This window comes from Muscardinus avellanarius, assembly GCF_963383645.1.
Source record: "Muscardinus avellanarius genome assembly, chromosome: 18".
Classification (NCBI taxonomy): Eukaryota; Metazoa; Chordata; class Mammalia; order Rodentia; family Gliridae; genus Muscardinus; species Muscardinus avellanarius.
In genome coordinates this window covers 38663796-38676591 of record NC_137804.1, presented here as the reverse complement: position 1 = coordinate 38676591, position 12796 = coordinate 38663796, and the positions used below count along the sequence as shown (strand labels likewise).

General features: G+C 53.9%; 2 protein-coding genes across 2 annotated transcripts in view; both read left to right on the top strand.

Annotated features, from left to right (window-relative positions):
• The window catches only part of PRKACA (protein kinase cAMP-activated catalytic subunit alpha), a gene marked incomplete at both ends in the record, with an annotated part of 30466 nt that overhangs the window by 1682 nt on the left and 15988 nt on the right, over positions 1-12796 (top strand). Inside the window, 2 exons of the mRNA XM_080715244.1 lie at positions 7304-7365; positions 7715-7843. Coding sequence (XP_080571370.1) covers positions 7304-7365; positions 7715-7843 — 191 coding nt within the window. The remainder of the gene's footprint in view (positions 1-7303; positions 7366-7714; positions 7844-12796) is intronic.
• On the top strand, positions 4380-4532 carry SMIM46 (small integral membrane protein 46; the record flags this gene model as incomplete). Its single annotated transcript, XM_080715852.1, has 1 exon — positions 4380-4532. One exon carries the CDS (start codon positions 4380-4382, stop codon positions 4530-4532), a length of 153 nt encoding a protein of 50 aa, XP_080571978.1.

The following is a 12796-nucleotide window of genomic DNA, read 5'->3' as shown; positions in this document are numbered from 1 at the left end:
TCAAGGCATACCGAACACATGCGGCGGGGGGTGGGAAGCCGCATAGGGAAAAAGATACCAAGAAAGAGATCAGAGGCTCCGGAAGGAACTGCTGATTCTCTCAGTGCGCAAGCAGACACTCGGGAGTGAGCGGTGAACTCGAGCTTCTCTTTAGTGGGCATCTCGGATGTGCCAGGCTAAGTGGTCCCCGTAGACGTGTCTGCTCCAGTGATTTTCATAACAGCTGTTACCCAAAATTTCCAAATGAGCCATCCGAGTTTGACATACATGATGTCACGGAGGTACTGTTCAGACCCAGACCCAGCTACAAGCAAACTTCCCCATCCCAAATTTCCCAACTCAGATGTCCTGAAGCTGCTCCCCAAATTTTTACTCCATTCATTTACATTTTCTTAATCTAAAATAATAAAAGCCAGCCGGGCTCAGCGGCAAACGCCTGCAGTCCCAGTACTTGGGAGGCTGAGGACAGGAGGATCGCAAGTCAGAGGTCAGCCTGGGCAACTTAGCAAGACCTTCCTCAAAAGGAAAAATATAAAGGGCTGTGGAGGTATAGCTTGGTGGTAGAGCACCACTGGGTTAAGTCCTCAGTGCTGCAAAAATATAACAAGTAATAACTAATTTTATAAACAATACATTAATAACAAAATACATTTTTTTTGTGGTGTTGGAGATGGAACCCAGGGGCATTCTACCTTTGAGCTACACCCCTATTTTTTTTTTTTTTTAATTTGGAAACAGGATCTCACTGAGTTGTGGAAGCTGTAAGTTGATGAGGCTGGCCGCAAACCTGCAATCCTCCTATCTCAGCCTCCCAAGCACTGGGATTAAAGGTATGCACCATTACACCCAGCTAATAATAAAGTAACAAAAGCCAAGCCAGGTACAGTGGTACACCCCTATAATCCCAGCAACTTGGGCGGCTGAGACAGGAGGATAACGGGTTCAAGGTTAGCATGCAGTAACTTAGTGAGAACTTATTTCAAAATAAAAAATAAAATGGGTTGGAGATGTAGCTCAGTGGTAGAATGCCCCTGAGTTCGACCCCCAGTAACACAAAACAAGAATAATAATGATAATAATAAAACCCACGTGCAGCCGGGCGTGGTGGCGCACGCTTGTAATCCCCGCGCTTGGGAGGCTGAGACAGGAGGATCGCACGGGTTCGAAGCCAGCCTCAGCTGCTTAGTGAGGCTCTCAGCAACTTAATGAGACCCTGTTTCCAAATAAAATATATTAAAAAAAAAGGTCTGAGAGTATAACCCGAAGGTAGAAAGCTTCTGGGTTCCACCCCCAGTACCACCAAAAATAAATAAATAAATAAATAAAAAACAGGTGCAGTGGTAACTGCCTCTCGTCCCAGCTAATGGTCGGGCTAAGGCAAGAGGATCTGTTGAGCCCATGAGTTCAAGACCAGCTTGGGCGAGATGGTGAGACCTCATCTCAAATAATGAAAACTTTGCTCATTTCTGTCCAGAAGTAAGCTATGATCCCAACTTAAGCAGTAATATAAATGAAATCATAGGATTGCCAGGCCGGTTTCAGTCTCTCTGATACACATTCAAATAAAGCGTAACTAAGCTAGACATCTCGAATACTCAGGAGAATAACAGGAGAATTACAGGTTTGCGGCCAGCCTCAGCAAGTCATTGAGGCTCTCAGCAACTTAGTGAAACCTTAGTTTCCTAAAAAGAAATAAAATAGAGCTGGGGGTATAGCTCAGGGCTGGAATGCCCCTGGGTTCAATCTCCAGCGAAGGGAGGGAGATAGGAGAAAAGGAAAGAAAAAAAGAAACATCCCTGAAATGACATGCATCTTTCAGTGGCCCATGGCACTCACTGCAAAACGGGCTGAAGCTATAGTTCTTCCTAGAGGAGGAAAGAGGATGAGAGGGAAGCCCCTCCTGCGTCCACGCTCTGTGATCCTCAAAGGATGGACCAGACCGGTTGTCCTCCTGGCCAGGGTGGGGCAGGCCTGGGGCAGTGGCCATACCTGCCTGCAGGGGGCATCTGTATTTCTTCTACCACCTGCCACCCAGCTGGGGTCAGGAAAGTGCCCACGCCTGAGTAGGCAACAGTTAAACGTCCTGCGTTCCCCTGAGCTGCCATGTCTGTGCCAAGGCAGGTCCCCGTCCAAGAGTGCAGGGACGGAGAATCGGCACAGGATGAGGTTGGAGAGGGGAAATCTGCACCCAGAGATGGCGAAGCCATTGGCAGGGGCCAGGGCAGGAACCCGGGGCGGGGATAAAGGAGAAAGATCAGCCTGGCTCAGGCCCGGCTGGAGGCACTGAAAGAGGGCTGTGGCCCCAGGAGGCTCCCAGGACACAGAGCCAAGTGGGGCTCAGGTCCTGCCTGGCACTGACCGAAACCCACTCCTGGGAGTTGGCTTGCAGGAAAAAGGCAGGACTGGCCAGAGGGAGCCCCCAAGCCCCATAGACAAGCAGATCCAGGCAGCAAAAGATGCCCCTGGAGCTCCCGATGGGGAGAACTGTAGTCCTCTGACACCCTACGGAGGCTCAAGAGGGTCAAGCTCCCTCCGAGCTTTGGCAGTTGTATGGGTACCAGGAGGGTCCTGTCAGCACAGCTTTGCTTTAGCTCAGTCACGCTAGGAATGATTCTGAGGGTCCTTTCTCCCCTTCCTCTGCACCAGCGGGAGTCCAGATAGGCTATTTCTTCCTGCTCCCACCCCACAACTCCCTGGCTCCCCCTGCAGGCAGGGCTCTAGGGATGGGCAGCCAGGCTGGGGTGCCAGGTCTCTTGAGCCTTCCCAGCCACCGTAGCCCAGCTGCCCAGAGAGGAAGACAGTGATGGCTTCCAACTACGATGGTGAGGCTGAGCCCTGTTGCTATAGCAACTTCCCAGGCACTCTGTGCCCCTGAGTCAGAAGGGGCTGCAGTAGAGTTTTGGGGGGAGTCTGCAGACCTCTGGGTGTGGGGCTTGGGGGAGAGCAGGGAGGAGGCATGAATGTTCTGGTTCAGACAAAAAGGGGCATGGTCCAGCCCCTTGTTGGGGTCCAGCTCAAACTGAGGCAGTGGGACAGTCCCACCCAGGCTACGGAATGGTCAGCTCAGTGTTGGAGTTCAGCTCAGACTCGGGAATCTTCTAGTCAGAATGGAGACCCGGTTCAGAAAGGAGAACAGCTCAGTTCGGTGTTGGGGCCCCTTTCAGCCTGGAGAGTGTCATGGCTCAGAGAATGGGATCCAGGCTAGACGGATCAACAGGGTGAGGGCTCCCGGCTGAGGTCTGGCATGCCCGCCTAGGATCTCTAGGACTGCCAGGCTTCAGAGGGTCAGAAACTACTGTCTCGGAGACCCCTTCTGAGGAGTACCCCATGCTCTTGCTTAGCCGGTACTCTGCTGTTGCAGTCCCTCCTTGAAACCCAAGGTGAACTTGTAGATTTCTGCTTCCTGCTATGGTCCTGGCTTTTCAAGGGGTGTCCAGGGTGTTCTCCGAGCCCAAAGCAGATCCAGACCAGAGTGGAGGCTGGTGGCACCCGCCGCCCCCCATGGACAGCAGGCCCCTCTGGCCAGCCATTTCCTGTTGCCAGCAGGGACCGCTGGTGCCCGGGGCTCTCGGGGAGGCTGCTGCTGACCCTCTGCTGCTTTGGAGATCTGGAAAGAAGGAGGAAGAGGGTCAAGGTTGCCTTCCCCTCCCCCAGCCCTGGGCTTAGCCATCCGTTTCCGGTTTAGACTTTCATGGCCGAGAGCAGAGCCAAGCACTGGGCAAGGTTTGACAGAGGCCAAGGACATCGCAGGACACTGTCCCCTCCGCCCCCACGTGGGAGACAGAACTAGATGTGCGCATTTGTCTCCCCCAGTAGCAGAACTCGGGGCTCCCCTCGTTGGAAGGGACCTCGGGGAAGGAGCTGGGTGGCACTTGTCCCCACTGCTCCCCAACTGTTGTCTCCAGCTGTTCCTCCAGCTAATTAACAAGCTCTGGGGCTTCTTCACTCCCCAGGGAGTCTCTGGCTGTGGCCTCAGCCTGGGCCTTAACTCTTTCCCCTCTCTCCAGTGGGCAGTGCCCTGGGCACGTAAATCACCATCCGCTGGACAGGCCAGCACCCTCTAAGGGCGGCAGAGACTGGCATCCTGGGAGCAGCTGAAGTCCTTGAAGGGGAAGTTAGCTTTAGTGCCCCACCCCGGGCCAGGCCAGCCAGCCAGCCAGCCAGCCAGCCGGGGGACACCCTCGTGAGAGAATCTTCCCATCTCCTGGTGCCAAGCAGCGCCTCTGTAAACATCGGCCAGCCGGGAGCAGGTACCTTTAAGTGCTTCCATGGCAACCAGCTCCTCCCTCTCAGTCCCGGAGGCCTTCCCAAGGAAGCCAGCTCAGAGGCTCTGCATCTTCCTGGTCCCCCAGCCAAGGGAGAGCCCAGGGCAGTCTGGGATGGATCTGGGGTCTGGCAGCGGCCAGGGTGGGGACTCGGAGATCACCTTCCAGCTGTGGCTGCAGCTGTTCCTCTGGGCCCACCTGGTTCTCCGTTTCCTGGGCTACCTGCGCCACACCTTCCGGAGACCTAAGCTGCAGCTGGCACTCTGAGCCTCCCTGGCCAGGGTGAGCAGGCCCCAGATCACCCCACCCAGCCCCCAAACCATCCTGTGGGGAGCAGGAAGCAGAGGTGAGTGGGGGAGGGGCTCCTGGCTGAAATACCCCCCCTCATGCGTCCTGCGTGTATGTGCGCGTGTGTTAGGGGATTGAACTCAGGGGCGTTATACTTCTGAGCTATGCACACTCCCAGCCCTTTTTTAACTTTATGTACTTCCCCACGTGCTGCTCGTTATCCACCTTTTATTTGCCTACCCCCATGCTCCATCCCCTAATCTGACAGGCAGATGCTGCAGTTCCCCCCCCCCCCCCCCCCGCCCGTGCTCGGGCAGCCTGAAGGACTGAGCCAGGGACAGGGAGCCTGGAACCACTCCGCGGGGCCCTGGAGGACCAGACCCAGGAGTCAGGGGAGCGTGGCCATGGCTGAGGGCTGATGCAGGCCCGGGCCTTCTTGTGGATCCCTCCAGACCCAGCTTCTGTCTGCCTTCTCAAGTAGCCAGGGTCCCAAGATGGCACCCCCGGCCCCTCATCCCGGTCCAGAAGTCAGCGTGAGTGGCTCTGAGCTTGCCGAGAACGGTGTTATCCCTCAGAAAGGCTCTGCTCGTGACAGTGTTGGGCGTGTGCGGCCCCCAGGCTCAGAGCAGTCTCGTGGCCGTTGGTGGCCCAGTCAGGGCTACTGGCCATTCAGCGCCCACCTCTCTCCGCTCTGCGCCCCTTGGCAGGGTCTTCCTGGCCCGCAGTCTCTGCCCACTCTTCTCATCCCAGGGAGGGAAGGTCTTTGTCTTTGAAAGTCACGGGAGTGGCTTGGGGACAGCGGGCAGTGGTGCCCACCCGTGAGGCTCCTGGCCGCCGTCCAGGTACGTCGGGCGGAGGACAGCCCTGTCCACAGGCCACCCTGCTACTGCACACGACTGGTGCGGAGCCATTAATCTCCTGGGTAGTGGGGCCGGGCAGGCAGCCGCAGGCCAGAGCGGTGTCCCATCTGTACAAGAAATGGGGGGAACAGCAGCCCCCACCTGGTGGAGGCAGAGCGCCAGCCTTGAAAGCACACTCAGCATGAGGCCTGAACTGTGGTTACAAGGACGGATCCCGGTCAGAACTCACCAAGCTGCGCGGTTCAGATCTGAGCGCCCAGCCAGGCGCGGCACCACCGGCCCGTGGTCCCAGCAACCTGGGAATCAAAGGCAGGAGGATCACAAGTTCAAGGCCGGCCTGGGCAACTTAGCAAGACCATATTTCAAAATCAGAAAGTATTTTAAGAACTGGGGGTGTCGCTCAGTGGTAAAAGCTGGGCACATTGGTGCCCACCTGCAATCCCAGTGCTTGGGAGGCTGAGACAAGAAGATCTCAGGTTCAAGGCCAGCCTCAGCAACATAGTGAGGCTGTCAGCAACCTAGCAAGACCCTGTTTCAAAACAAGAAATAAAAGAGGCTGGGACTGAAGCTCGGAAGTAGAATGTCCCTTAGCTCAATCCCCAGCACCAAAGAGGGATTTAAAAAAAAAATCCCCAGCCGGGCGTGGTGGCGCACGCTTGTCATCCCAGCATTCGGGAGGCTGAGACTGGAGGATCGCGGTTCGCGGACAGCCTCAGCTATTTAGTGAGGCCCTCTGCAACTCAGTGAGACCTGGTTTCAAAATAAAGAACAAAAAATAGGGCAGAGGATGTAGCTCGGAGGTCGAATGCCCCTGGATTCCATCCCCAGACCCGCAAAAACAAAAACAAAGAACTCAAAAAAAAAAAAAATCCCCATCTCCTTGGCAGTAAAGTGCCCCTGGGTTCAGTTCTTAGTACCAGAAATAAAAAAGCATAAACATAAACATATAATTGTAGCTGATATACGACATGAACCCACCGAGCCAGCCAGTGTCCAGCCACCTTTGCCCAGGTGAACCCATTCACTCCGCGACAACTGCCCCGCCGGGTCATCGCTCTGCTATTCCCATTTGGCAGATAAGGAAACTGAGGCCAGCAGAGGTAGCCAGTTCGCCAAAGCCGCACAGCTCTTCGGAGACCAGACAAGGATCTGGACTCAGTCTCATACCCAGGTCCTGCCCTGGGCTCTGTCTCTGTGAGCGACCTCAGCTCAAGCCTCAGTTTCTTGGGCTGTTAAGCAGAGAAGATGGATAGAGGGCAGGGTGCAGGGTAGACGGAGCAGCTCCCGGCAGTCCGCCAGGGAAGCTCCTGTGCTGGCCCGTGTGGTACTGGCCTGGCTGCTGTGGGGCCGGAGCCGGCTTTGGACTTGGCTTCCTCTTACCCAGCTCTGAAGCAAAGGCACCCACAACTGGCAAAGACAGGCAGAGGGCCAGCTGGGGGCCAAGGTGACAGCTGACCCCCCCAAGGACGCCTGCTGCGAGAGCCCCAGAGGCCTCCACCCCAGGCCCGCTCCCCAGAGAAGGGGCCGGAGGAGGAGCCGTGGGATCCCAAGGCTATAAATACCTCTGCTGGCTGGCGCTGTCCCTGGCCAAAGAATGTTGGTCAGAACTGGGGCGAGTGGGGGTGGGCTGGGCTGGGCATCTCTCTCCATCCCCCCGGGGCAACCCTAAGGCTCCCCATGGTGGAGGCTGGATCCCCCTCTCTGTAGTTAGTGGTACCTAGGCCTCAGTCTAGATCAGGATCCCCCAAGGAAGAAAGGCACAAGGAAGAAGAGGTCAGGCTCTGGGTCAAGGCATGTGCACCCCACTTTCTGGGCATCACCCCAGAAAGGACCTAAACCCACCCTGCTGAAACGGGCCTCCATTTAATCCTTCCCCTCTCTTCCTTTCAGTGAAAGAGTTCTTAGCCAAAGCCAAAGAAGATTTTCTTAAAAAATGGGAAAATCCTGCTCAGGTAAGCTCCTGGGGTACCGAGTCCTGGGAGGGCGGGCTCCTTTTCCAGGCCTGTGCCCCGCCACAGAGCTAAAACTTCAGGACGCTGTGGGGGTCCCGGGCCACTTGCCCTGGGCCCCACCTGCCCGTACCACCGGGATCCCCAACCCCCTTGCAGGCGGCCCTGCCCCACACACAGCTGCCAGAAGGCCTGGGCCCCTGGCCAGGGCCAGATCTGCCCTCACGGCCCGGAGGAATGCGCCCTCCACCATCTTGTCCAGCCCTGGCCCGGCTCTACCCACTGCCCAGGGCCCCCTCTGTGGGGGCCCAGGGGACACCCCGGCCCTGTCTGACTTCCCCTCCACCCACAGAACACAGCCCAGTTGGATCATTTTGAGCGGATCAAGACCCTCGGCACGGGCTCCTTCGGCCGAGTCATGCTGGTGAAACACAAGGAGACCGGGAACCACTACGCCATGAAGATCCTCGACAAACAGAAGGTGAGCCCCGCTGCCAAGCTGGCCCCGGCCCCCCAGCCGGCTCTGCACATGCGCATGCAACCAACCACAAAGTGGGCCTGGCCCCTCGGCCGGCCCGCGGTCCGCCTGTGCTGGGGCATCTGGCATCAATACTTGGGAGGCTGAGACAGGATTGCGGGTTCAAGGCCAGCCTCGGTAACTTAGAGAGACTCAGCAACTTAGCAAGAACACTGTTACAACTTTAAAAAGAGCTGGGGGTGTCGCTTGGAGGTGGAATGTTCTTGGATTAAATCCCCAGTACAAAAAAAAAAAAAAAATTCTAGAAAGTTCCAAAGGTGAAACAGGAACTTGCCCCATGCAGGTACTGTACCGACTTCATGTGAATATGTAATATGCAGACATCACATCAGATATTCTAAGTACCAAGAGGTGATTTAAAATACACAAGCACTGGGCGTGGTGGCGCACACTTGTAACCCAGCGCTTGGGAGGCTGAGACAGGAGGATCGCACAGGTTCAAAGCCAGCCTCAGCTACTTAGCGAGGCTCTCAGCAACTTAGTGAGACCCTGTTTCCAAATAAAGTATAAAATAGGTCTGGGAGTGTAGCCCGGAGGTAGAAAAGCCCCTGGGTTCCACCTCCAGTACCCCCCCCCACACACACACAAAACCAACCAAACAAACAAACAAAAACCACAGGCTGCCAGGCGTGGTGGCACACACTTGTAATCCCAGCATTTGGGAGGCTGCGATAGGAGGATCTGGGTTCGAGGACAGCATCAGCTATTTAGGCCCTTTGCAACTCGGTGAGACCCTGTTTCAAAATAAAGAATAAGAAAAAATAGGGCTGAATGTTTGGCTTGGAGGTAGAATGCCCCTGGGTTTCATCGCTAGTACCTAAAATAAAATATGATAACACAAACAGGCTAAGAGCTAAGCACAGTGGTGCACACTGGGGATCACGGTGCTTGGGAGGCTGAGACAGGAGGATCAGGGGTTTATGGCCAGCCTCAGAAACTTAGTGAGACCCTCTTTTAAAATACAAAATAAAGCTGGGCGTGGTGGCGCACGCTTGTAATCCCCGCGCTTGGGAGGCTGAGACAGGAGGATCGCACAGGTTCGAAGCCAGCCTCAGCTACTGAGTGAGGCTCTCAGCAACTTAGTGAGACCCTGTTTCCAAATAAAGTATAAAATAGGTTTGGGAGTGTAGCCCAGAGGTAGAAAGCCCCTGGGTTCCACCCCCAGTACCACCAAAAAATAAAATACAAATAACATAGGGCTGGGAGTAGAGCTCAGAGGTAGAATGATCCTGGGTTCAATCCCCAGCACCACTAAAAAAACAAAAAGAGCCAGGACTATAGCTCAGCGATAGTGCCCCTGAGATCAATCCCCAGGACTGCAACAAATTAATTCATTAATTATTTAATTAATGCCACTTCCTCCGGGAAGACTTCTGGTGTCTTTTCCACAAGCTGGGTGTCCAGCTCCGGGTCCTTGTACTGGGATTACGGGCTTGCACCACAGTGCCCGGCTCCGGCCCTTTTTTTATTTTTATTTTTTAATTCGAAACCATCTCGCTAAGTCTCCCAGTCCAACGTGCCATCCTCTGGCCTCGGGCTCCTGCGCGGCTGAGATGACAGGCGCGCACCATGCCACCATGTCTGGCTAGGAAGTGGGTGTCCTTGGGTTGACTGTCCGTGGGCTGGCTTTTGCTGCCCTGGGGGTTGACTCCAGGGGTGTTCTGTCTCTGAGCTGTACCTCAGCACTATTTTATTTTTTTTATTTTGAGACAGGGTCTTGCTAAGTTGAGGCTGCCCTCAAATCTGCAGTCTTCCTGTCTCTGTTTCTCAAGACATAGAATTATAAGCGTGCTCAGCCACACCCAGCTAGCTTGATTTACCACTTTATTTTATTGTTTATTTATTTGTGGTACTGGGGGTGGAACCCAGGGGCATTCTACCTCCAAGCCACACACCCCCCCCCCAGCCCTATTTTTTATTCTTTCTCTTGAAACAGGGTCTTACTGAATTTTGAAATGGTCTAAGTTTTGGAGGGCCTAAGTTAATGAGGCTGGCAGTGAACTTGTCATCCTCCTGTCTCAGCCTCCAGGTCCTAGGATTACAACCGTGTGCCACTATACTCATCTTAGCCACATTTTAATTAAGTCAGGAAATACACAGTATTATCGTTTCCCTATGTTAGCAATAGAAAGATTTGTGGAGCCGGGTGTGGTGGCGCACGCTTGTCATCCCAGCATTCGGGAGGCTGAGACCGGAGGATCGCGGTTCCAGGACAGCCTCAGCTACTGTAGTGAGGGCCTCTGCAACTCAGTGAGATTCGGTTTTAAAATAAAGAATAAAAAACAGGGCAGGGGGTGTGGCTCGGAGGTCAAATGCCCCTGGGTTCCATCCCCAGACCCAGGGGGAAAAAAAAAATTTTTTTTGTGGGCTTTTTGGAAAGCTAAGAAAAAGTAGAGAAGTTGAAAAGCAGATTCACCTACCAGAGTTGTTCTAAACATCCTTAAAAGTTTTCCAAGCCAGGCGTGGGGCACAGACCTACAGTCCCAGCAACTAGGCCCATGTCCCGAGGTAAATCAAAAGGGCCGGGGATGTAGCCCAGGGGTCGAGCGCTCGCCCAGCACAAGCTATGGAAGGTTCGACCCTCAATCCTGCCAAGAAGAGCTCTGCAGAGAGGGTGGGGTGCGGCTCGGACAGCTCGGACAGCAGCGCCAGCGTCAGGTTCCCTCCCCAGCACCACAAAGGAGAAAAATCACCAGTGCCCAGATCAGGTGTCAGTGTTGACATTTTCACTGTCTAGGGCTGGGGTGCAGCTCAGGGGTCAGACACTTGCGCAGCTTGTTCGAGGTCCTGGGTTTAATCTCTAGCACTTAGAAAGACAAACCAAAGTGAAATTTTCATTCTAGACACTTGATTTTTTGTGGGGGAGGGTATTGAGGATTGAGCCCTGAGTAGTTCTACCTCTGAGCCACACCTCCAGTCCTCTTTTTTGTTTGTTTGAAACAGAGTTCACACTAGGTTACTGAGTCTTGCTACATTGTTATCGAAGCTGATTTGTTTTGTTTGTTTTTTTGGTGGTACTGGGGTTCCTTGAAGACCTTCTGCCTCCCGCTACACTCCCAGACCTATTTTATACTTTTTTATGTGGAAACAGGGTCTCTTAAGCCAGCGAGGCTGGCATTGAACCTGTGCGATCCTCCTGTCTCCACCTCCCAAGCGCCGGGATTATAAACCTGCACCATCACTCCGCCCCCGAAGCTGTCCTTGAACCTGCAGATCCTCCCATCTCAGGCTCCCAAGTACTGGGATTACAAGTGGGCCACACCCTGCCAGGCTAACCCAGGGGCATTCTATCTCCAAGCTACAGTGTAGCCTGATTTTATTTCTTATTTGGAAACAGGTTCTCACTAGGTTGCCGAGAGCCTCACTAAGTTGCCAAGGCTGGCTTTGAACTCTGTGATCCTCTTGTCTCAGCCTCTCAAGTATTGGGATTACAAGCATGTGCCACTATGCCCGACTTTTTATTGATTGATTGATTGATTGATTGATTGATTGTGGTACTGGTGATTGAACTCAGAGGCATTCTACCTCCAAGGTCTACCTCCAGCTTGTCTTTTTGTTTTTTTTTTTAAATAGAGTTCTCCTAGATTGAGGAGAGTCTCTCTACTTGATGAGGCTGTCCTCGAAAACCTGCAATCCTCCTGTCTCAGGCTCACAAATACTGTGATTACAGGCATATGCCACCACGACTCCTGGCTTATTTTGTGTTTTATTTTATTATTTTATACTTATATTATATTTATTAAATATATATTATATTTTTGCAGAACTGGAGATTGAACTCAGGGCCATTCTACCTCTGAGCTCCACCCCAAGTCCTATTTTTTATTCTTTATTTGAAGCAGAGTATAAGTTGCAGAGGGCCTAAGTAGCTGAGGCTGGTCACGAACCTGTAATCCTCCGTCTCAGCCTCCCAAGTACTGGGGATACAAACATGCGCCACCACACCCGGCTTCTTTTTTATTTTTGAAACAGAGTCTCACTAAGTTACTGAGGCTGGTCTTGAACCTGCAATCCTGTCTCAGCTGCCCAAGTACTAGGATTCCAGGCCGTGCGCCACCACACCTGGCTCAGGTACTTGACATTTTAAATGTAGCTCCTTAGCTGACCGACCGCATTCCCAGGCTCAGCAGCCTCCATGGCTCAGGGCCGCGGTGCCTAGCACAGGCGTGAAGCCTGAGGGTACAGCTGTGTGAGCAAAGAGGAAGACCCCCCAGGACGACGGCAGCTCAGAGTTGACGGAGAAGCCAGGCTGCTCTGTCTGTGTGCCACACTGACTGGCCTTGATTTTATTTAATTAATTAATTAATTTGTTTATTTATTTATTTATTTTGTTTTGCGGGTCTGGGATGGAACCCAGAGGCATTTGATCTCTGAGCTACACCCCCTGCCCGATTTTTTTTTTCCGGGTCTGGGGATGGAACCCAGGGGCATTCGACCTCCGAGCTACACCCCCTGCCCTATTTTGTATTCTTTCTTTTGAAACCGGGTCTCACCGAGTTGCAGAGGGCCTCACTAAGTAGCTGAGGCTGTCCTGGAACCGCGATCCTCCGGTCTCAGCCTCCCGAATGCTGGGATGACAAGCGTGCGCCGCACCCGGCTATTTTTGGTACTGGAGATCCAACCTCGAGGTGGTCTACTACTGAACTCTACCCCCAGACCTTTCAGTTTTTCATTTTGAGACGGGGTCTCACTAAATTGCCAGGGCTGGCCTCAAACTATGGTCCTCCTGCCTCAACCCCCCAGAGGAGCTGAGATGGCCTGCGCGCCTGGAGACACTGGCCGGACGCTGGTCAGCTCGGAGGCCCTACGCGCGTCTCTCCCGCTGTGCGCCTGCTGCCTGCCGGTGCGCTCCCATCGTGATTAGAACGAGAGGCCGTAGGAGCCAGGTATGGTGGC